This window comes from Chrysemys picta, chromosome 1 (assembly GCF_011386835.1).
Source record: "Chrysemys picta bellii isolate R12L10 chromosome 1, ASM1138683v2, whole genome shotgun sequence".
Lineage (NCBI taxonomy): Eukaryota > Metazoa > Chordata > Testudines > Emydidae > Chrysemys > Chrysemys picta.
This window is the reverse complement of record NC_088791.1, coordinates 101,253,414-101,278,711: the sequence shown is the minus strand read 5'-3', so window position 1 is coordinate 101,278,711 and position 25,298 is coordinate 101,253,414. Positions and strand designations below refer to the sequence as shown.

Genomic DNA, 25,298 nt, shown 5'->3' with positions numbered 1-25,298 from the left:
AGGATTGTGGGATAGCATTGCCAGATTCTCTGGACACAAACATGGTGTCCCCAGGCTTGAGCAGCAGTCACACTGTGAAATGAGTGGGCTTGGACCCATGCCACAGTGGAATTCAGCCCTAAGTGAGTTCACAGGCCTGAGTCCTGAGAGGATTCTGACTTGAGTCAGAAGGCTTTATGTGTGAACAGTAGTGGTGTTTGTGCTTAAAACTGAGTCTCAGCCAGAGGTTAATATGCAGTACAGACATACCCTAAGAGGTAATTTAAAAATCTGAGCCCAAAGGAACAAGTAACACCTGGGGCTAATTTAGGCATTTGTGTAAATCCAGAGTAGCTCCATTGACTTCAGCAGAGTTACTTCAGATTTCAATTGAATATCAACTACATTGTTGGTGCTCATCTCCTATGAAAGTCAGCCCCTAGATGTCTAAAGTGAACCAAAAATTAGAGGTATTCAAAATTAGAGGTCACTTTTGAAAATTTCGGCCTAACTTTCCAGTCCTCCTGGTTGTGAGGAAAACCCTGACAATGTAAACTGAACTAAATGGTGGTCCAAAATCAAAAGTAATGCAAACTTTCCGCACTGATATTAATGAGGTGGTTAATTTTCAAGGCTAATTGCACGTTCTTAAATATCAACCTTGTTAGCCTTTTTTTCCTTATGGTTATCACACTAGAAACATTCAACTAATATAGCCTGTCACAATTTGATATTCCATACGTTTGTAAGGACAATCTCATCTGCAAATAGCTAAATATTATGTTACTTGTGTATCCGAGGCATTTCCTACAAGCCTTAAAGGAAACGTAAAAGTGATGTCAGTGGTGTCATTAGACAAATATTAGATTTCTGATGCAGCTTTTAGGAATGTGAGGGTTTATGTATAAAACTTGCTCCAGCAACAGTAAAGGCACTTAATAAGCCAATAAATATATTAGAATATATTAGCTAGGGATATTCAAAGTTACAATTATATAATTAGATTTAATAAGTTACGTAGACTGTAAACTCTTTGGGGCAGGGACTATCTTTTTTGTTCTGCGTTTGTACAGCACCTAGCACACTGGGGTCTTGGTCCATGGTCAGGGCTCCTTGGTGCTACCACATTGCAAATCAGTAATAATATCTCACAATGAAATACAGAAGTTTCCAGTGTATATACAGGAAAATCTCAAACAGCTAAAAATGTGCACTTTGGTAGAAAAAGGCTGGGCCTGAATCTTGGGTAGTAGTTTACATCAACGCAAAATGAGCGTCAAACACTAACACATCAGACAGGTGATGTTTTACACCCACGTTGCACTCACATTGCACTGGTGCAAATAATTACATTAAGAGTCAGGCCCTTTAACTGCAACCACCTATGTATGCACTGGGCTTTTCATGTACAAGACAAGATTTTCCATTGTGAAGTTACAGCCTAAATTGAGACAACACAACCAATAATAGCAACAGACCACGAGGAGCAGTAGGGCCAGACTTGACATGCCGCACAACCTGAAGTCACAGAGGGACCCCCACCGGGCAAACTTGTATAGGGCAAACTTGCATAGGGCACAAGGGTTTTGTGCATGCTTGCTATTTCCCAATATACCACCTTGGTCCTAAGTGCTAGAGTACCAAGCCAAACTGCTCACTCTATGCATCTTAGACCCACAGCCTTCAGGCCTGGCCCAGTGTTTGGAGCTTCCCAGAGCTGCAAGCCCAACCCAAAACCAAGCAAGACAAATGGGGGTTCTGGGCCAGGAGATACACAAGAGGGAAAGTGTATCAATATCCTCTTTCTTCCCTAGCTTCCAGATTCCTCAACCCATTCCTGACCTGGGCTGGGATTTCTCTCCCACCCCCAACCTCCATGGACTGTTCTCATTGAGATTCCTTCAAGGCCCCTGTTCCCTGACTCTGCTCCTCCCCCCTCAGCTGTGGCCTAGTAGAGCTTCCTCTGCAGTCCCTCTTACCATGGCTACGATACTCCAAGTGGAACAGCCTCTCTGCCTCCAGGAGACAACTCCTGTCCCAAGCGAGGATTCTTCCAAGGCCCGCCTCCTGCCCAAAGACACATCTTCTCCTCTACCCTCTATGGGTTTTTTGGCACAAGCAAACATTCCTCTGGGCTCACCTACCTAGGGTCTGTTCCTGTTCCTCCTCCCCCTGTTGCTTCATGCTGCCCCGATGAGGCACCTCCTCCACCACCACCTCTTCCTTGCTGCTACCTGTCCCTACATGCCCTTTTCACTCAGCCATCTTCCCACCCAGCCTGCCCATCTCTACATTCCCAGTCCTCCCAGCCCATCCCCATCAAGCCTGCACCGTCCTCCTATCCCACACCCATCTGTGAATAATGGGAAAATTTACAGATGAAGTTTTTGCTAATTGTATATGTTTATAATGTATGAATGATGGAATGATCTCTTAGGAGGGGCCCCAAGCTAAGCAAGTCCTCAGGGGGCCCTTGCTGTTCTTGAATCGATCCTGGTGAGTACCAGGTTAGGGAAATAGAGACAAGGGCTGGCTGGAAAACAAGAATTCAGTTTTGCAACAACAACAAAAGTTGAGGTTTTCACATTTGTTTTCATTCTGCATCAGAATGAAACTAGACCTTCCAAAATTTTCCACAACAAAGCCCAGAGACAGATCCACCTAAAAATAGCCAATAGCCAGGGCACTCACCTGGGATGTTCCAATCAGGCAGAGCAGTGACTTGAACCCAGGCTTCCCTAACCACTAGCCATTCTAAAGATGGGTCAGTCTCTCTCTCTCTCTTCCCCCCACCCCTTTCTCCCCCAAAAATTCTATCTTGGACCTGAGAAATCTTCCCAACTAAAGTTTTGTTGGAATGTTTCCTCGGAAAGTTCCAATTTCGACAAATTGGCATTTTCCAATGAAAAAATGTTTTGCTGAACAATTCCCAACCATCCCTCATGGGGACTGCCTGCTTGGGTGTGAACCACATAGCTATTAACTCCAAGGCATTCACTCCAATTAGAGAGTAGGTATTGTAATTCTGCAAACAGCATGCCACAGCAGATAGCATTTCTTCTCCCTAACCTTAGTTGAACCGTGATGCAGCACAATGCTTGGAGCTGGGTTTGTTAGCTCCCTCTGCTGGATGGCCAGCTCTACAACTGCGGAGCCAACAAACTGTAGGCTCATGTCTGAACAACGGGGAGTGTTTGTTATTTTTAAAGTCTCAGTGGAAGAATGCAAATTATTTTTTACAAGAGATATTTAGTATCCACTGGCAGAGTGAGAACACCCTTCGATGGAGAAGTCACTACAAAGAAATGCCCACTGGCTCTTGACAGTCATACTTTCTGGGCCATATGACCTCCTTTGAGTCAGAGACATGGATGAGGAAAAATTAATCACAAAAACTCCGAATTTAAACTCACATTGTGACACTCATTCTTCCTGCAAAGAGAAGGAGTCAGCACCAGTTGACAGGGGGCAAGGCCTCTCCCTCAGACAGAACCCCAAAGAAGTCCAGGCGCCAAGGCAGCCATGCTCTGCGTTAGTATCCAGACTCTGACTGTACACAGACAACACTGCCAGCTCAGTGGCAATGCTGCCTTAGAGTTTCCCTACTGCAATGGTACTCTGGGAGGTCTCCTGGGGGCTCAGAGAGTGCAGAGTGCCAGTTAATGCTGCCCTTGCCCATTCTTTCTGTATAACATCTCTACGATAAGTAAGGTTAAGAGTTTGCCACAGAAAGAAAGAAAGATCTCCAGTCAGCCCCAAAACTCCGCTACATAGTTTGCACTGAAGGCCTTCCACAAACTCTGGCGAATGCGGAAAGCATGCCACAGGAGCTCCATTTACCCCTTTATGCACAGACGTCTCATTAAGCCAGGATTTACTGAGTTTGCTCCCCAGCAGAGAGCAGCATGCGGGAGCATCTAGGGCTTTAGTTGACCACCATGCACTGCCCATGTCAGACCCTGGATTCCAAAGCATTAAAAAGAAAAAAAATGTAGCACCCTCTACAAGGGAGCATCTTTCTGAGCTTCTAACTATGGAGGCAGGATGAGCCCCAGAAGGGAGTTTTGTTTTCAGACTTACTGTGTGAGTTCCTGTATTTCCAAGTCCAAGGGTCACAATTCCAAAATTGTGAGATTTAAAAGAGAATTCATGATTTTTGGCCTGTTTGGTTTTGATTTCCTCCTGATTTTGCTTGACAATTACAAGTCAAAAAATGACCCTTAAATGAATACAAAATGTGCACCCAAATTTACAGGCCCCAACTCCCCTGTGCACCATCTTCCTGCTCTCCTCAAAACTGCCCCGAGCCCCTCCCTGCTCCCCACTGGCAGATTCCTGTATCCCCCCCACCCCCATTACCCCAGCAGGATTCTGTAGCTCCCCATTTCCACAGCCCCAGCTCCCAATCCCTGGCAAGCACCAGCAGCTGCCCCATCTCCAACCTACAGGAGAGGTTCTTCTGCTGGGCTACTACCTCCTTTAACCCCTTCTTTCTGGACTAACACTGCTGAACAGGCATTGCTATGCTGCACCTGCTCCAGGGTCCTGCTCAGAGTGCACAGGGGCACCCCAGTACAGCAGGCAGCTGCTAAGGATGCCAGCAGCACAAGTGGCACAGTGGCCTCTAGTGGCCATAAGAGAATCTTCAGGCAGCTCAAGCAAAATTCCTGAACAGTTGCATTTTTTCGCAAGATGGCAAGCACCGCACAAAACTGGCCCACAATCAGAACGCTCACAAGATCATGGGAATTGATGACATCCGAGTTCTGTTCAGGTGAATCCAACCTGCAGCATTCAAAGTGCTCATTTCCTTTTAAAGATAATTTTGCAGCAGGTGCTATTCAAATTAAAAAGTTTAACTAAACTAGAGGTCAATTTGTTGCTCCTGTAGGCTATGCGCACTGCACATACTAAGGGTTCCTCGCATCCCTCCATTCTAGGATGACCAGACAGCAAGTGTGAAAAATTGGGACGGGGGTGGGGGGTAATAGGAGCCCAAAATCGAGACTGTCCCTATAAAATCGGGACATCTGGTCACCCTAATCCATTCCCTCCCTCCCCACAGTTCCCTATTTGCCACCCTCTCTTCCCCTTTTATTTCAGGGACTCCCTGTCCCCCCTTGCCCCCTTCCCCAGGTCCTCATTTTCCCCCCATTTGCCAGGGATTCTGTGTGCCCCCTATGCCCCTTCATCCCTCCCACCGTTGTTATTTCTTTTCATAAGTCATTCATGGTGTGAACATTTTTTAACCCTATTAGAAGAATGGGCAGACATGAGAGATGGAAGGTGTTAATGGCGGCCATCAACTGGGACTTTGATCTCTAAACAATTTCCGAGGAGGCTGAAGTTGCTGGGTCTTCTAACCAGATGCATGAGGCTCTGCGTGTCCCCCATTCCATCTTTGTATTTTCCAATTTTCACCAAAATCTGCAGGATTTCACCCACTGATGCCGAGAACATCCCCTAAAATTCTGGGATTGATAGGATGCAACATTCAAAAATTATCATGTTCCAAACAAACAGAGAAATGCCATTGAGTTGAGTATAGGACTTGCTTCTCCCAGCCAATAAGAAAGTTATTTGGTTCTAGTTCCTTTAAGCGGGGATCAGGTGGTGGGGAGTTAAATCATGGGGATGGGCCTGCAGCCCTTACATGTACAACTGTCATTAACTTTATGCAAACCTAAGGGCAGTAGGATGACATCTGTTGACTTCAATGTTGCATGCAGTACCTCTGCAGGATAGAAGGGAAAAGGAGAAGAACAAGCAAATGTGTCCTCTAATAGCAAAGCAACTTTTAGGAAGAGAAGCTGTAGTAGGGCAGGAAGTGAACTCAGTGTTTAACTCTTTGATTATATTTATTACAGAGAAAAGAAAGATGAGCCACTGGCAGAAAAGTAGTACGTATCCCTCCCAGAAGTTGATAATATAAGGGGTAAAACCACTTGCCTCTTTGTCTTTCCCACCACCTTGCAGTGAATTTGTTTGGTAAAAGCACATATACCTTGAACATTTCTGTATACTTCCATTGATAAACCTGTTCTTTCTTTAGATTCCCACTCAGACTATCTATTGTTACAGCAGTGCACAGTGGCCAACAACTAATAGGGTCCCATTGTGCTAGGCACTGTACAAACATAGAAAAAGATGCTCATGCCCCAGAGAGCGTATTACCTAAATGGACAAGACAGATGCAGGGTAAGGGAAGGGGTATCACACAAGCAGAGTGAACAATACAATGACAGCAAATGTCATGTTAGTTCAGTGATTTTTTTTATTTGTTTTTAAATCCTTTCAGTGGGGTGATGTTAGGAGAGATTAGCTTGATGGAAAGACAAAGGAAGGCACAAAAGTGACAAGAGGCTGAAGACCATGAGGCAAGGAACAAACAGCCAATCAACACAGGAGAGACAATGTTCAAAGTGAAAACTGCCAAAAGCAGTCTGATGACATCATCTGCATCCTTAGGTGCCTGTTTGAACTGCTTTCTGTATCTGCTCTCCCTACTTCCCGCTTTGGCTGGTTCCTCTCCACTGTGTCTCTCTCAAACACCACATGGGTAAGGGGAGGAGGAGGCCGCATGGGTTCGAGTTACCCCGAAGGGTGTGTGCCCTGCGCAGTACTGGATCATCCAGGGCTGCAGCAGGGGAGGGGTGTATGTGGCCCAGTTCTCTTCCCCTTCACTCACCTCCCCCTTACACACACCGGTGCGCAGTACCTGCCTGAACTGTTTTCTGCAGCTACTCTGATACATTCACATCATACTAGTGACTGTGGAAAGTAAAAATTTAAGATGTGACCTAAATTATTATTACTGGACTGGACATATTATGATTCACACACAGCCACCAGCAAGATTTACCTGAACAAAATAAAAGAAGGGAGGAAACAAACAAAAGTTGGAACTTTCTACCTAGTTCATGTAGAACTTTAATACATGGTCTGGCTGCTGGTGTGCAGAGACTACTTTGTATTGGGCAGCATGATAGGGTCTCATTGTTTTCTTGTACTCCCTCATCCATCTGTATCTATCTGTTGTCTCTTGTCTTAAATTGTAAACTCTTTAGGGCAGGGCCCACCTTTTTGTTCCGTATTTGTACAGAGCCTTGCACGATGGAATTTTAGTCCATGGTTAGGGCTCCAAGGTGCTACCACCATACAAATAACTTAGTAATAATAATATAAATGATAAATAATGTGGCATATCAGATGCCACAAACTTAGGCTCTATTTTTTTATTAATGTGTATTTGTGATAGTGAATCAGAAGTAATTTATTTCAGTTATAGCACTTAATGTTGTCTTTGACACAGACAGTCTGGAACAATTTTAAACATAACTAGCCAAATTCAGGTTAACGGTGCTCATCACCAGAATGGAAAACAACAACAACAACTACAAAACAAGCCACTTAGCATATTTAGAAACACTTGGGGAAGATTCTCATTTAGCCTAATGTTCCTTTATACCACTTTATTAGTGTAAAGGGACCGTAAAGTAGGCAGAAATTATATTGACACCTTTTCATCCCCTTAAAGCCCTTTCATACTGCCAGCGTGGTGGCGGAATAAGCTCCAATATCTCTCTAGATATACAGTAGCTATCTATATCTAGAAAGAGAAAGTGAGAGATATGAAGCATGTGAATTCCTGCTAGGATACAGATACAGCCAGGAAACATGGAGAGATTTCTGCAGATCCTTTAGTGCAGGTAACTATAGGACCAGCAAAAGGCAATGTATCATAATACTCGTTCCTCAGTTCCCTGCAGGATTTCACACACTTCATATCCCTCACGGCAGGCCCTACAAGCAGGCGACATACATGGTGCTGTTCTAGACAGTAATTTTCTCTCTGTACAGTAATCTAAGCCAGTAGCCTACAATGCTAGACTTTCAGGGTCATTGTGTCCCTATGACTTCCTCCAACAGTAGTGCCAGTGGAACTAGCTCAGCTACAAGGGTTTGATACCTTACTGTGGTAGTCACAGAAGCCTCAACGTTTTCTCAAAAATAAGCCAAATGCTTAACATAAACATGAACAGAGTATTTTGAAAGAAACAATCAGGATCCGGGGCAGGGGGGAGGAGGTTCGGTTCCCTGGCAAAAATCTACCAAGCATCATAGGTAATCAAGTCAGGGAGAAAATAAAATTCAAGTGATTGTTTTGTAATCTTCACACTAAAGGAACATGTTTGTAGACGACCTTCTAGATGGCTGTAATGAGTCTAAGATAAAGTAAGTTGCCAGGTCTATTTATTCTGCACAAAGAGACTTTGGGGGCTAAATTTCTATCATCAGTTATAACCCCTTATTCCCAAGGTCGCACAGAAAATAAATGAGGGCAGAGCATAGCCCTTTGGCTTGAACTTTAAGAATCATGTGGTCATCACTGAAGGTTACTGTCCTTACCAGGCACACTGAATAGGGAGGAAATTAGTACAATTAGAACTGTTAAAATGTAAATTACAAGAATAGTTGAAAACCATTTTTCCTCAGTTCCTACTTGTATAAACAAAGCCCTAACAAGCTACAATCAGAGAGGCCTGGAATGGATCCATGGCAACGAAAAGCACTGGCCTATGGCTACCATCTTCATAGGCATACTTACATTAATTTACTAGATGTACGTGTACACATTTCAGAAAAATCAGTTGGCTCAAGCTTAATTCACTGAAAAGGGGGATCATTAGCAAATGAAAGAAAAAGCAGGTCAGCAATTTCCTTGATGAACTCAGCTATTTATTTTTATTTGAAAGAGAAAGATGAAATTATTCTTGTAATTTTTGTGCTTTGTAGCTCTACTGAAGAGCAAATTACACCTATACTGCTGATTTTGATTCTTAGCAAGCAGATGAATAATAAAATCAATATCTCAATATCTATACAGTCCTAAAATACTCTGTATATAGACATTTGAATAGTGCATTAAATGGTAAAGGTGATAATACTAGAGAACACTGAGGAACATTACACAGAGCGAGCACTCCAAGGTTTTATTTGTTCGGGGGGGAGAGGGGGGAGGAATCTGTATTGTTTTATAATCCTTGGGGGGGGGGGTATTTAAGGGATTGGAAGTTTGAAAGCTATCCAATAATGTGATCAATAGCAGCTCAAAATCCGATCAGAATATAAATGCCCCATAACACAACAAGAAATAAAACAAGCACAAAAACGAACAAAAAAAAATCCCAGACAGTTGTAGTGTGAGTTTCAGGTGTGCTGGTGTGGTATTGATGTTGCAGTAATACTGTTCAGCTAATAAGGAGTTAAAGAGTTAGGTAGTATGGGTAAGGGGGAGAAGTTAAGATTATGTTTCCTGTCAAATATTTTCTTGTTGCAGTTTGATAGGTCCAGCTAGTCTAGTAACAAGACACTTTATTATAATGAATCCCTGCGAAACCTAGGCTGAGTTCTGTCTGTCTCCAACATCCATCACCCTGGTAACCGACACTTGTCTTTCCAGTTGCTGACACTTATTTACTTGGATGGTGTTAATGCTGTTGAGTTAGCTACCTAGGTATTTTTGACATGTCCATTGCTGTGGTTTCTGAGTTATAGCTTTGACTGTGTCTCATTGATTCCAGAATTAATACACACATCATTTTGTTCAATGCAAGGAGAGGAAATAGCTCAAGCAGAGGATATTTTCTGAGCCAGATACTGACCCATTGTCCGTGGGCCTGTACAAGGCCCCTTCCATACAGAACACTTAAAGACAAAGTATCGCTGCAGGAGTGGAGAACTGGTGTGGGTGGAGCAGCCATGCACAGGATACAAAACAACAATTAATGCAATACAGTGGGACCGAGATAGTACTTACAGCAGGATGGTAAATGCCTCTATCCCACAAAGTTGCACCACTCACAAAGGTTGTGTAGTAAGGGACCACCTGTAAGTATAAAAATAAGTAGTTCTATTTACTATAATCTAGTTTCTCAGGTTAAAACACACCATTTCTAAGATTAATGTCTAAAAATGTCAATAGTATGGTAGGTCTAAAGAGATTTTCATAACATTACTGTAAATATCAGATCAGACTGAAAAATATAAAATGTAACTGTTGAGTTAATTATTTGCCTTTTATGGGGTTGTTTTACTGCAGCTGGATGGTCTCTCCTCTCCATTTTTCTGCAGCCCATTTTCTTTGGGAAGTTTCTGGACTCTGTAGTTGTGACTCACTAGCAAACAGCTTCGGGAAATGCTTAATTGGTATCTTATTACAAATTAAACCATTTGGCTAGACATGGCCCTCTTGCCTAGGGCCTCTCTTCTCTGAGCAGGATGTGAAGAAAGACACATTTTCCCCAGCATGTCCTGGGTGACATTCTTAACATGACCAAAGCAATAGGAAATAAATAATATTCAATATCTGAGTCATTGTCCCAATATCATTCTTATGCTTTGTTAAAGTAGCATTCTAATACTAACTGGAGAAATTTCCCTCTCCATTCTTGGCTCTGGGACCCAGCCTCTGTACTTTCTACAACCAGATAAAACTTCCAGCATAAAAGATATTATAACAATCTGCCTTGTGCCCTGGTTCAGCAGTCAATCCCTATTCAGCACAACATTAAGTATGTGCTTAACTTCAGGCACATGCTTAAGTGCTTTGAGATTCCATCCTGCAAAGTGCTAATCATTCTGGCTCCAATCCAGCAAACCATTAACATTAAGCACATCAGCAGTGTCATTGAAGTCATTCTGGCTATTCACGTGCTTAAAATTAAGCACTCGCTTAAGTGTTTTGCTGGAGATCAAAGGCTAGTTGAATAGGGATGGACTTAAACACATACCTAAGTGTTTTGCTGAATAGGGGCCCTAATCCTGAGCATGTGATCTTGATTACTACCAAACTGTACTGGCCAGCATTAACTAGAAACTGTTATGCCCTTTGTAAAGAATAAAGGTAGTTGAATATTTTTCACTAAGTATTAAACAAATTTTGCTATTTTTTACTTGAATAACTTCTTCTACCAATATTTTTGTCAGTACTATTTCATCTCACAACTCAGGAAATTAAATTTTTCAATTTTTTTTTTAAATAGTCTACCCATTCCTCTGAAACATCTGATGCTGGCTGCTGTCACAGACAGGATACTGGGCTAGATGGACCCAGGGTCAGTTCTTCTGTGGCAATTTCTGTGTCACTATTGTTTGCCAAGGACACATACGTCTTTCTTTGCTCTCTCCCCATGGCTTCTCAAGGGCCCTCCCAGAAGTGAAAGCAAGTCGGTACGCCCCGGTACAGCATACCGGCAAGAGCCGGTGTGCCGTACCGGGGCGGCCCAGCTTCCCCAGGCGGCAATTTAAAGTGCCTGGGGCTCCCAGGAGTGGCTGGAGCCCCAGGCCCTTTAAATTGTGGCAAGAGCCCTGCTGCTGGAGCCCGGGAGTAGCAGCAGGGCTCCAGGGGTTATTTAAAGGGCTGGGACTCCCACTGCCTCTACTGCCCTGGGCCCTTTAAATAGCCGCCGGAGCCCCGCCGCTATCCCAGGGCTCCGGGGGCTATTTAAAGGGCTGGGGCAGTAGAAGCAGGGGAGTCCTGGGCCCTGGAGTAGTGGCGGGGCTCTGGGGGCTATTTAAAGGGCCCGGGGCTCATGCTGCCTCTACGGCCCTGGACCTTTAAATAGCCCCCGGAGCACTGGGGTAGCAGCAGCAGATGGGGGCTCCGGCAGTGGTTTAAAGGGCCTGGGGCGGTAGCAGCGGCCGAGCCCTGGGCCCTTTAAACTGCTGCCAGAGCCCCCAACTGCCGCTGCTACCCCGGTGGGAGAGGGCACTTACCGGTACAGAGCGGGCCGAGGCTGGCTCTGACCCCCTATCCCCGCCCCTTCCGCCCGAGGCCCCGCCCCTTCCGGGGGCCAGAGCCAGCCCCAATCCAGCCCCGTACCAGGAAGTCCCTATTTCTACTTTCACCCCTGAATAAGAGCTATATGTTCAAAGTGCACACATAACTAAGCCTTCCAAATTTGCAGGTAAAACCATTTGCATGTACAAATACAAATGTTGTGTGACCAAAGGAAACATTTTCAAAAGCATTTAAGTGACACAGAAGCCTAAGTCAGATTTTCAGAAGTGAATAAGACCATGTCTACACTAGCACTGATGTCGGCAAAACTTTGAAAAAAACCACACCCCTGAGTGACATACATTTGGCTGACATAGGCGCTCATGTGCACAGCACTATGTCAACAGGAGATGCTCTCCCACCAACACAGCTACCACTGCTCGTTGGGCTGGTTTTATTATGTCGATGGGAGAGCTTTCTCCCATCAGCATAACGCAGCTACACAAGCGCTCTTACAGCGGCACAGCTGTATCAGTACAGCTGTGCCACTATAAGCTTGTATGTGTAGTTATGGCCTTAGACACATAGAAACCCATGTCCCATTGACTTTCACACCTTTAGGTTCCCAAGTCAATTAGTTGCTTTTAAAAATGTTACCCTAAGCCTTGCTTTTTGAATGTCAGTGAGGGAGGCCATTTGAACATTTGGCATGAATCATGATTTATATATTTAAAAAAAGTGCCAGATATCTTTAACTGATCAATGTAGGATGGATACATTGAATGTATATTTCACTTTCCAAACTCCTGTGCATATATACATGTGCATGTGTCATAGATAGACCATATACATATTTATATACACACACACACACACACACACACACACACACAATCATAGAAGTGTAGGATGGGAGGGGACCTTGAGAGGTCATCTAGTCCACTCAGGGCAGGACTACGTAATAACTAGACCATGCCTGACAGGTGTTTGTCCAACCTGTTCTTTGAAACCTTCAATGACGGAGAGTCCACAACCTCCCTAGCAATGTTCTCTCTATTTTTTTACATCCATGTGCAGAATGAATTTTGTTATGTGCACCAATATGGAGGTGATGTGTGGCAGGGGTGGGGCCGAGGGGTTCGGAATGTGGGAGGGGGCTCAGGTCTGGGGCAGAGGGTTGGGTGTGGGAGGATGGAGAATGAGGGATCTGGAGTGGGGCCAGGGATGAGAGGTTTGGGGTGTGAGAGGGGGCTCAAGGCTAGGGCAGAGGGTTGGGGTGGGGCTAGGGATGAGGGGTTTGGAGTGCAGGCTATCCCATGGCTGTGGCGGGGAGAGAGGACTCCCCCCAGCCTTCTCTCACCACAGCAGCCCAGGGCCAGGAGAGAGCGCCTCTCCCCGCTGGGGCAGCTCTGGGGCCAGCGCCAGGGGAGAGGTGCCTCTCCCTGCCTGTGTGGCCCTTGATAGCCTGCTGCACGGCCGCGCAGCTTAGAGGGAACTTAGCTCCCTAGGTAATTTGTCCCCATGCTTAACTGACTCTGACAGTTAGGAAGTTTTTCCTAAGGTCCAGCCTAAATCTCCTTTGTTGCAATTTAAACCCATTGCTTCTTGTCCTAGTCTCAGAGATTAAGGAGAACAATTTTTCACCCTCCTCCTTATAACAGCCTTTTATGTACTTAAAAACTGTTATGTCCCCCCTCATCTTCTCTTCTCCAGACTAAACAGACCCAATTTTTTCAATCTTTCCTCAGAGTTCATTTTCTAGACCTCAGAGCCGGCACTAACTAGGGATAAGCAAACTAAGCAATTGCTTAGCGCCTCCTATTAATTATTATAATGTGTTGGGGGGGGGGGGAGGGCAAAATATTCCTTTCTAATTTTGTCCCTACATACTTGTGTTGTTTGTTTATATTCATCCTTTGCAATTTTTGTAGGACTCTTTTTGTGTGTGGGTATGGGTGTGTTTCAGATCATTGAAGATCTCCTGGTTAAGCCAGCACAGTCTCTTGCCATACCTCATATTTTTTCTGTTCAGTGGGATAGTTTGCTCTTGTGTCCTTAATAATGTCTCCTTCAAAAACTGCTAACTCTCTCGAACTGTTTTTTCCCTTAGAGATGCTTTGTATGGGATTTTACCTACCAACTCCCTGAGTTTGCTACAAAGTCTGACTTCTTGAAATCCATTATCTTTATTGTGCTTTTTTCCCCCTCCTACCATTTGTTAGAATCAGGAACTCTGTCATTTCACGATCACTTTCACCCAAGCTGCCTTCCACTTTCAAATTCTCAACCAATTCCTCCCTATTTGTTAAAATCAAATCTAGAATAGCTGCTCCCCTAGTTGTTTTCTCTACCTTCTGAAATAAAAAATGGTCTCCAATGCATTCCAAGAACTTGTTGGATAATCTGTGCCTTGCCGTATTACTTTCCCATCAGATGTCTGGATAGTTGAAGTCCCCCATCACCACCAAGTTCTGTGCTTTGGATGATTTTGTTAGTTGTTTAAAAAAAGCCTCATCCACCTCTTCTTCCTGGTTAGGTTGTCTGTAGTAGACCCCTACCATGACATCACCCTTGTTTTTTTACCCCTTTTATCCTTATCCAGAGACTTTCAACAAGTCTGTCTCCTATTTCCACCTCCACCTCAGTCCAAGTGTGTACAATTTTGATATACAAGGCTTACACATGCACATGTATATATGATGTATGCTTGGAAAGTAGTCATGTAAATTATGCCTACCAAGCTCCTGTAAGTCAAAATACAAAATTGAAAAACAGTACATAATATTACACACATAAGAATTACTTCACCCATCAGGAAAATGCAGCCACCTTTGCGGTGGAATGCAGCAACCATGAAAATATCACTAACATAACCTCACTATAGTGTTAGAGACAGGAAGTTAAGAGGCATTATCCTATGGCAGAAGCAAGGGAATTTGGGTAGGCAGAATGTAATTTGATCAGGATACCAAGGAAAATGCTTTTACCTATTATTGTGATAAGTATATTGGGGTCTTTACATGACCAAAAATGGTCAAGACCTCAGTTTTACATCTAGTCCCAGACTGGTCCTTCCCACAGAACACAATTTTGAAAGCCTCATGCCTTTCCCATGATTTCAAAACAGAACTGCATTTCTTGTGTCTCAAATGACATCAGACGAGGCTTCCTGCTGGGAAGTGTCAATAAATGCCAGCTTTCAATGCTATGTACACCACAGCATCAGGGGATATGCAGATATTAAAACAGTGACATTTTTTTCCCAAAAGTTGCTTTGTCAATTCATAGGGGCAGAGCTCAGCTGATGTAAATTGTCACAGCTTCATTGACAGAGCTGTGACAATTTACACCAGCTGAAGATCTACACCATTGTGTGTATATACGCACACATATACTCATTTATTTATAAACTATATATAGAAATAGAAAATATTATTGGTACATACATATTAGGTAACATACAGCTAATCACTTCATTTACTTTTAGTGTCTCCTGCTCCTTGTCCCTCAGCAGTTACAGTGACAGTATATATAGTTTTTAATGTTTATGTTGCCATACTCCCACAAAGGGAACTGTTGTCCTACATATCTGAAACGCCCATATGTATCAACAGGATCAGCAGAAGCCTATCAAAGAAAATAATCTCCTCTTCTCCAAATTTCTAATGATTGTTCAGAAGCAACATGTAGTGCTTTCTGTTGCTCGTACTAAAATAAAATAGCTTTAAATGTATGAAACCAAGTTTGAGTAGCCACCATATATGTTAAACATAAACTAATAACAAATTGGCTGCCACAAATTAATACGTATCCAATGTTTATTAATACATATCCAATGCTCCTTTTAAAGTCAAAGCACCTGCTGTGCAGCAGAGAAGCAGTTATAGGGTTTTCACAAAGGTTTGATCTCAAAATGTTTTAGTCAGACTAAGAGACAGGTAAGATTTCTTTATAAATAAAAGGGTATTGTAATTAACACGAAAAAACACACTTGAAAGTAACAAGTAGCTCAGATATTCATTGCTAGCCATTAACCTGATTTTCTAATGAATATGACATTAGGAACTCATTAACAATCATTTGTGTTTATGTGGAACAGTGGCTGTATAATGAAGGTTGATAAATGAATGCAAATGAAACAAGGGAGTTTTGGACACTTATAAAGCAATTAACTTGTTTGGCAGTAATTATATACTGAAAGCTAAATCAAGTACATTTGGAAAGCTGCAAAGGCAGAGCCCCAAACTAAATGTACACAGATATAAAGGAATAGAAAAGCTTTATGTCTTTTAAAATACCTTATAAGAGAGAGACAGCCTAAGTATGATATTAATGGCAAACAGAGTCCATTTCTAGCAAAAAGAAATAGGACTGCAGCCTGCATGTTCATAAAGAACAAAGTTAACAAAAAGCAAAACAACTTAGCTAATAAAAAACCCCTCACAGTGAACAATAAAGTGCAAACAGGTGGTGTACTAGAGGGTTAATGTTTTTGTTTCTTTAAGAAAGACCAACAAGTGCTCACATACTTGAATGTACACTAATAAATGAAACCACCTAGCAAATTGGATGCAAGAGATGACTGAATGTTGAAGCTTGTTTTACCATTACCAGGGTGCATTCCCTCTAATGAGTTGGGAACATGATCTCTGCAATCAGTTTTTGACCACTTTATTTCTGCTCACTGTGGCCCCAATCCTGCCAACAGATGCAATAATATATGAAATCTCACCTCTGGACAGAGAGCTATTAACTGCACTGGAACTCTGCACAGATTCAGGTGTCTGCCCCAGCGTATTTGTTTGCAGGATCAGAAAAGGATCTATATATATGTCCATGATCAGAGGTGAGTGAATCATTAATAGCAAAGAAGATGAAACTTTTGCTTGAGTGGCTACAGGCCTGCTTGGGGACATGTATCTGAAAGGAATCTATTTATTCCTTAGTCCCCATGTCATGCCCCATCACACATAATGATGCAGTGTCATTTCACCACATGGCATCAACACACTTAACCATATATAGACACTGAAGTCAGTGATCTCCCTCCTATTTTAATCTACTTTGACCATTGGTTCCAGTGCCTATGGGCTGGATGACATGGTTCTTCCTCTGCCCTAAGGGGGGAAGGACTGCCAGCTGAGCCAGTCTTTCTGCTACCACTGGTGTTGTCAGGGCCGGTGCAAGGAAGTTTTGTGCCCCTGCGGCAGCTCCCAACCCCCCCTCCACCCTGAGGTGCCTCCCTGTGGCAGCTCCCCCCCCCGCCTTGAGGCGCCCCCCCCCCCCCCCCCCGCGGCAGCTCCCCACCCCAGCTCACCTCTGCTCTGCCTCCTCCCCGAGCACGCCACTCCTGCTCTAATTCTCCTCCCCTCCCAGGCTTGCGGCGCCAAACAGCTGATTGGCGCTGCAAGCCTGGGAGGCGGGAGAAGTGGAGTGGCGACCGCGCGCTCGGGGAGGGAGTATAGGAACCAGGGCCGGCTCCAGGCACTAGCTTAACAAGCAGGTGCTTGGGGCGGCCAAGGGAGAGGGGCGGCACCTGTGGCAATTCGGGGGCGGCAGGTCCCTCTCTCCCTCTAGGAACGAAGGACCTGCCGCTGAACTGCCGCCGCCAATTGCGGCTTTTTTTTTTTTTCTTCCAATTGCTGCGTCGATCGCAATCGTGATCGCGGCTTTTTTTTTTTGCTTGGGGCGGCAGAAATGCTGGAGCTGGCCCTGATAGGAATGCTGTCAAAAAAAAATTGGGGGCACAGCTTTTTGGCACCCCCAAATCTTGGCACCCTAGGCAACCGCCTAGTTTGCCTAAATGGTACCACCGGCCCTGGGTGTTGTAGAGCTTACAAGCATGGCAGAGTAACTCTTGCCAGCAAGGTGCATTCCTGCAACCTTAGAGCCTCTACACCCACAGCAGCATCCAGAAACAGATGCTGGTTGCCCCTCAATCACAAGTCCACTCCCTATGTAAGACCTCTGACCCACCTACCCTGTGCCAATGCCAGTGATCTGGCTGGTTCAAATCCTCACCCAGGCATTGCAGGGGTGGGAAAGAACCCTACCCCTGGTGCCTTGGACATAGGGATATACCTTAGTGCAGTATGTACGTGGTTTAAAGTTTCTCTCCCTTAAACACACACACACTTCAGATCAGGAGACCTTTCAATAAGGTTTACTATTTCAAAAACATCCAATAAACAAGATGGGCAGAACTTAGCTCCTTCGAAACTAATCTCATTCTTCAGTCTGAATCAAAAATGTTTTGTTTCTGAGAATCAATAACAGCCTTTGTCAGGAGTCAAATATTGTGCCAGTGATTCCGTTTCTAAATATTTAGATTTAGAAAATGTCAAGCAGAAGCAAACTCAAGGCCTGAAAGAGATAATCTATATCCAGGTATTTAAAATTAATCAACAATCCAAAGAAATACAGTGTACCATAACAAGGAACTTAATATTTTCTCCTGTCTACAAAATAAATTAGCATGGCATAGGAAAACTAAATAAATCATGTCTATTTTCAATTATTCTTGTACAATAAATAATAAAGTTTTGTATTGGATGGTTAACATCAAAGTTACTGCCAGTCACAAATCCTATGCATAACCAAGATCATGTAATACAGTTCCATTTAGACTATATCAAATTACCTCCAAAAAAGTACGATTAGCCTAATTTGAGATTTATAAAAATCTGTCTTAAATTGTTTGAGTGTAGTTCTACTCCGTAGTTTTGATACTTCTGCATTATGAGAGAACCCTGTGGAATGTGAGGGAGGAACCAGTACAACTAAAGGAAATCACAAATACTGAACTAACATATGCTAACTTTTCTTCTGGGAACAAAAGGAGCATCTTTGTTTTCCCCTCACCAGCAAACACCAAGCAATCAAAGAAGAACCTTTTCAGCTACAAACGTTAGCAGGGAAATTCAGTTGTATTTAATTAAGTTCTTCCGAAAGAAACTGCTCGCTGTGGCACTGAAGAGGTTATCAGAGGTCAGATGCCTGCACTGACTTTGTGACCTCCAAAAGGCCAAATAAAAGGTAGTGGCATCCCTGCTGGTAAGATGGGCTTCCACGTTTGTTTCTCTCCCTTTCTGCTTTAATTTAATAGCAATCAGCACAATATGGCTGCTTTTCTTTGAACAATAGGATGGGCAGAAGTTGGATTTACAACACCACCAGGGGTAAGATAGGGAACAAGTGCAGCTCGCTATGACTCTTGATCTACAATAGGAGTGTCACTTTGATACACATAAATAACATGCAAATCTACTTAAGATTCATTGTTGTCAAAACTAGACAGATGTGCACTTCTTAAAATTTTGTATTACCTTCTGGAACTTCTCACATATGCAACTTATGTTAGATAAAATAGTTCTCTCTAAAATTAAAGATAATCACATTTATAAATTAGGGCTGTGCAAAGAATGTGTTGTCAGTAATTCTTGGATCATTTATAGCGGAGCTGTTATGACAATATTTGCGTGTGCATATCAAAAATATAAAAAAAAGTCAGTACAGTAAATAGAACTGCAAGGTATTCTAAAAGAATCCTGGCAATATCATTCTCAGTATCCCCTTACTCAGAGAAAACTCACATTGTAGTCAGTGGGGCTACACAAGTACGGTGACCAGATAGCAAGTGTGAAAAATTGGAACCGTTTTTTTTTTTTAGGGGAGGGGGATAGTTGCCTATATAAGACAAAACCGGTAATATCTGGATGTCTGGTCACCCTATACACAAATGAGTAAGGGGAGCAGGATTTAGCCCAAAGTATCTAATGAAAAAGTTGTGTAATTGCACAGATTAATAAAGCTGCATGATTTCTGAGCAGCTATTCTTACACTGATGCCCTAATAATGAATAAAAAGCATTCACCATCCACATTAATACTATTGAGTCAAAAATTCAGTCTCTCTTTTTAATAACCTGAAGCTAAAACTGATCTGGTTATGCTCTAAGCTTGCTTTAAGTGCTTTATATTAAGACAACTTTAGACATGCATGTTATCTTTGTGAGGAAACAACTCTTCCTTTCCTTAATTAAGCTATTTGCATAATAGCAACCATGAGTTTTTAAAACTATTTCTCCCTACTTCATTTGTCAGCTATCGTGCTTCATCCCCTTGACTATTTCCCTATTTCATCCCCTCAGTGGGAGATGCCTTCCACTGGACTTCTCAGTCTTGGAAAACTCGCCAGCATAACCCTTCAGATGGTGGAAGTGTAGAGTTCCTCCTGTATAGGATAACACTCTCCACCATCAATGCAGTTAATAATTGGGAAATCCTGGTCCCATTGACTTCAGTGGGGCCAGGGTATCACCTATTATCTCTTTTGGGCCCAAACCCATACTCCAAACAGGGCCAAATCCTGCCTGCCCACCTTCACAAGTGGGGAAGACCCGAAATGCAATGGAACTATTGCAGTTCCATAATGGAGGTGAGACAGGAGGGGGATTAGAGCAACCTGTGAAGGGGCAGCAGCACCACAGAGAGGGAATTTAAGGGCATGGTAAGGGAACAATCGGTAGATCTCCAGAGTGGGTGCAGGAAAGCTCTACCTACTATTATAGTCCATGAGTTGTAATAAAGATGTTGGAGCAGCTGTGCCAAGTCACTAGCCTGGAGGAGAGCAGTTTACTTGGGTTTCGGGGGGAACTAGGGTGGAGGAATGAAGGATGTATTTGGTTTTCAGTCTTTATTATGGCAAAGCTCCTATTAAAATCAGTGAGAGTTTTGTTTGCATCACACCCCTCAAATGACATATCTACTTTAAAAAAATATATATATATATATATATATTATTAAATGTAGGAAACATCAGTATTTTTTTAAATAACTACCGTATTTGATCTCAGTTCATCACAGTATTAAATCCCATAGACCAGCAATAGTTAGATTATGTACAGCAGGGCACACATCTTTTCTAAATCATCCACTTAGCAATGCCGTGTCGACAGTTTTGCCTGTCAGCTTTATCCATCAGAAAATGGAGCTGCTCCTCCAAAACACAGTGACACAAAGCCTTTGAAAATGCCAATCTGAACAACTGCATCACTTCTAGTAACTACAGCTATACAATACAATAACATAAACTTGAAAGTGACTGAAAATAAATTAGAAAACAGATCTTGAGATGAAAGGTATCAAAGGATAACAAGGGGGGAAAAACTGTTAATTTTCTTCAACCCCAAACAAGCCTATTCTTCCCTGTGCTTTAAATTTTCTCTTTTGCTGAAACTAGTTGCAGTCATGATGCTTTAGTCAATACGCAAAGCAATTACTTTCTAAAGTAAAACAACCTTAGATCAACTAAAGATAAGGGCAATCATACAGTGTGTCTTGGTGATATCTAAATGCCAAGCTTCTGGTTTCACTTCCAGCCAAATCCAAGTGATATGAAGGAGCACAATATTTATTTTCCCTGGTAACGCACTGGGATACCAGAGTGTACACTTTAGCTAACTACAGTCTGCTGTGTTTGTGCTCATCTTGGTCCACATAATTCAGTAAAATACACAGACAAGTGCCACATCTGGATTTGTTACCTAGGCAGCAAATAAACTTAGTCTGAAACCTCACAGCAAAACATACAGTTTTAAATTTTAACTAGTGTGGAGGGCTACTCATTTATTAAACTCTGCAAGAATAAAAACAAATCCCAGGTTTCCAACTTTGTCTCAATTAAAAGTTAGATTACTTGTGGGGAGGGGGGTACCTTAAATTTCAAGACTCTTATTTTCTGTGTAGGGTTTAATATTGAATTGAGCAGCAATGTCTCAACAATGCAGCAATTCTGTACATTGGGACAAACTCAGAGCCCTATTTAGAAAAAGCAAACAACTAAAATCATCTTCAGAATAGCATAACTAAATTAATAACAAAAATGGAAAGGGGTACCTTTGTTTTTGTTTTTACAAACATTACAGCTTCAAAAAATTAAGCATGAGAACAACCACAGTTCACTTAAGTCAGAAAAAAATATTTAACAAGAAGTCCAATCAGTGCTTTTACATTTCACTAAAATTCAAGATAAAGGCTATCAAAAGCAGCTTTCATGTGTGTTCATAGTTAGCATTTGATTTGTTTCAACACTGTTTTTAAGAACTTTACAAAGTTTTGGCCTTTGTCTTGAATCCAATAGAAGCCTTATGAAACAGTAACTTAATGAAATATTGGACCTCACACTCACCTTACACACAGCAGAGTTTTTTAACATACATTTCTTGAAAACATTTTCCTGGGAAGATAGGCAGGGCTGCCATGATGGACGGCTGGTCAATGTAAGGTTTTTCCTGCTCCCGTGAAAATAGAGTGTCCTTTGCCTTCTGTTGCACGTGAAGTCATTTACACCTTTTGTGGCAGAGTAACTGGCCTGGTTTGTTTGAGAAAGAAGAACAGGTGTCTTTGCCTTCACTTCAAAGCACTTCATATTTGCATTTTATCCTTCTCCACTTTGGTTCAAGACAAAAAGTTCAAAATCTGAAGAGAAGAGGGACAGTGCAATGGGGGGGGGGGGGGAATGCTAGCCTTAAAATGATCCACTCACAGTGCCTATGGTAGCCAAGAGAGTTTTCTCAGGTATTTTCACAAGGGTATGAGCTCATCCTGTAAATGATAAACTAAAGGAGGAATGTAAACTCTTGAGGCCTGAAAAGGTCTAAGACTGTAGTCAAACGCATCCAAGCTAGTTACCTTAAGGCTAAGCAACATAAAAAAACAACCACCCTAAATTAAGTATCACAATTTTTAGAAAAAGTGATCAAAATTGTTCAGTGTAAGAAAAATCAAATTTTTACTATTGTTCATGGTTAAGAAAAAAAAGATAAAACACTTAAAGACAGAAAATGTAATGGCATTGATCAGAAGTGACAGTGAAAATGTATAGTTCTTGTGACTTTAAGGTCTTACCACTATTTTTGCTGACTTCTACAGAATCCAAGCTTTCATTTAAAACCAAATCAAATTTCAAGCTTTTTCATAGGGAAGGTAATCAGCCTGGTAAACAGAATTCATTTTTTTTTTTTAACAATACAACTCAAGTTATCTCAAATCACTTTAGTAAGTGGTGGATTTTACTCTGTAAGCAAATGTAGCAGCAGCAATTATGTACTTGACCAACAGGGTACTCAAAGCCTTTGGCCAAGATCCTGTGAGGCTTATGTTCGCCGTTAACTAGACCAGTCCCATTGACTTCAATGTGACTACGCATCATGCCTAAAGTTAAGCACATGCATAAGCCTTTGTAGGACTGGTGCCTTGGACATTACAGACCATTTTATTGAAAGAGAGAATATTGCTGAGCATACCAGCTTAATTCCCTAACCCTAACAAACAAACAAGCAGATCCACGGGATGATTTACTCCTACTTAAACAAAGGATCCTTCTGCTCAAGGTCGCTGATCAACACCTTAGTCATAGGTCAGCATCGTTAAGAGCACAGCAATCTTCAGCATCAACATTATAAAAACGATTTGGACAGATTATCCCCTCCTCTGTGAAAAGCCATGGGAAGGAACTTTTTACTTGAAAATCTCCATGAGGAATTCCTCACTGAGATTAACGCAAATTGTGGATATCCACACCCTGCCCCCCAATCCTCCAAAGCCTCCTCCAGGCCTGAAAGATCATTTGGGACCCACAGAAGGCAAAGGTCATCCACACAGACACCCTGCACCCTCTGCTGTGGTTCTAGACACTGCTGTTGCTCTCTCTCTCTCACACACACACACTCTCTCCACTGGATGCAGTGGCTCCCAAGGAAAGAGGTGTGTAGAGACATTCATGAAAGAGATAGTACTCTATTGATTATGCCAATACAGTCCCAAGCTGTATCTTCCACAGGCCTGGAGGAAGAATGCTGTGCTCTCCCTGACCATGCCCTCACCTCACCCACTCCTCCCCGGCCTACCTTAACTCCAGCCTCCTCCGTCCCCCATACAGACCTTCAATCAAATGAAGAGGTCTCTACAGAGCGTGTAGAGGTGGGGGAGAGACAAGGAGGAAGGACAGTACCATGAAGCCACCTAAGTTCAAAATCTACATGGTGGGGGGGGTGGAGGGCAAGAGGAGAAACAATCTGTGTTTTGGGGAGGGGGGGGTGTTTTGAGGGACAGTGGTCTTGATATCCCCCATTGAGGAAGGCTCTGTAAAGCAAAAGGTGCTATCGCTTACAGGGAGTATATGAGCCCCACATTTTGCTTTAAAAGTTTTTCAGAGGGATGGAGCGCTATTCTAGGCTTCTGTTCAATCTTGCAGTGATGGGAGTGTTGGGGCACTGCAAATTATATTCTACTCTGTAACGCAAACATTGATTAGGGTGCCTGCTGAGGAGTCTTGTGGTTAAGGCAATAGCTGAAGACTCCCAAGAGATGGGTCCAATTCCTGCCTCTGCCACATGTGACTTTATACAAATTATTTAATCTCACTGTGCCTCAACTCCCAATCTGTAAAATAGGGATAATAAACCTCCTTCCTCCTCACCCCCATCCTTTTTCAGTTGTGTGTATTTACATTATAAACTCTTTGGGCAGGAAATACATCCTGCCTTGGGTATGCACGAGGCCCTAGCAAAATGATTTTGAGAGTGAATATTCAGTTGTGGGTATTATGCACTATTGCTTTTGGTGTCAATTAGTTTTCTGCTTTGCTCTGTATGGGCCTTTTGGAATTAACTCCAGCTATTTTTAGTCTTTATGAATCATCATGTAGAATAAGAAATTTCAACTCGAGAATTTATAATTATTTTCGGTTAAAACCACCTCTGCAACAAAAAGCTTGGTTTGAATGAAAAGCTATAGCTTTGTGTACTGGAAAATATGGTCGCCTTGTCGCTAATTTAACAACAAACCACTCAAAACCTTTCACCAGAGGAATTCTTTTACATGAATAATATTGAATACAAATAATAATTAAAAAAATAAAATCAAAACAGTCTTTCTTCCTGCAATTGAACTAGAGCTGTTATAAAAGAAGAAAGAGTAAAAATAGCTGGAGTTAATTCCAAAAGGCCTAAACAGAGCACAGCAGAAAACTAATCCAAACAAAACAATATATCACAGAGAACCCACCACTGAATACTCAATTCCATAATCATTTTAATAGCAGTTATTTATTACACGCACTAGAGGTGGGGTTTTCAGAAGTGCTCTCCCATTAGAGCAGGATTAGGCCAACACTGGGCACTTTTGAAAATCCCATTCTAAAGACCCAAAGTCTGATCCAAAACCCATTAAAATCAAACAAAAGACATCAGGTTGCCTTCACTGGGTATGGGGTGGGGCCCTGATCCTTCAAATCCTCAGTCATGTGAGTAGTCCTTACTGCTCCTGATTTCAGTAAAACTGCTTGTAAATAAGTAAGGGTTGCTTATATGAGAGCTGCGGGACCAGGCCTCAGACCTCCACTTTGATTAGCCAGCCTAGAAAACGATGTTTAGTAAAAGATCTGTTTAGCATGCAAATTGAAGAACCAAACCTGAGAAAGACTTGGGGGGGATCATCCTCTCCCATAGAGAAACAGAGGAAAAGCTCTTCAAATG

The 25,298-nt window shown here is 42.6% G+C and overlaps 1 protein-coding gene across 6 annotated transcripts in view; it reads right to left on the bottom strand.

Moving 5' to 3' along the window:
- LOC101940050 (uncharacterized) overlaps positions 1-25,298 on the bottom strand; it is a 235,839-nt gene that overhangs the window by 197,513 nt on the left and 13,028 nt on the right. For 5 of the 6 annotated variants that reach the window (XM_065565193.1, XM_065565188.1, XM_065565196.1 and 2 more), the window contains exons 1-2: positions 21,950-22,321; positions 9,800-9,868 (exon numbers count right to left, since the gene is read on the bottom strand). In XM_065565193.1, coding sequence (XP_065421265.1) covers positions 9,800-9,868; positions 21,950-22,189 — 309 coding nt within the window. In that variant the 5' untranslated portion in view covers positions 22,190-22,321. Of the gene's footprint in view, positions 1-9,799; positions 9,869-21,949; positions 22,322-25,298 lie in introns of those variants that run through there. The other variant, XM_065565205.1, reaches the window with a different exon arrangement.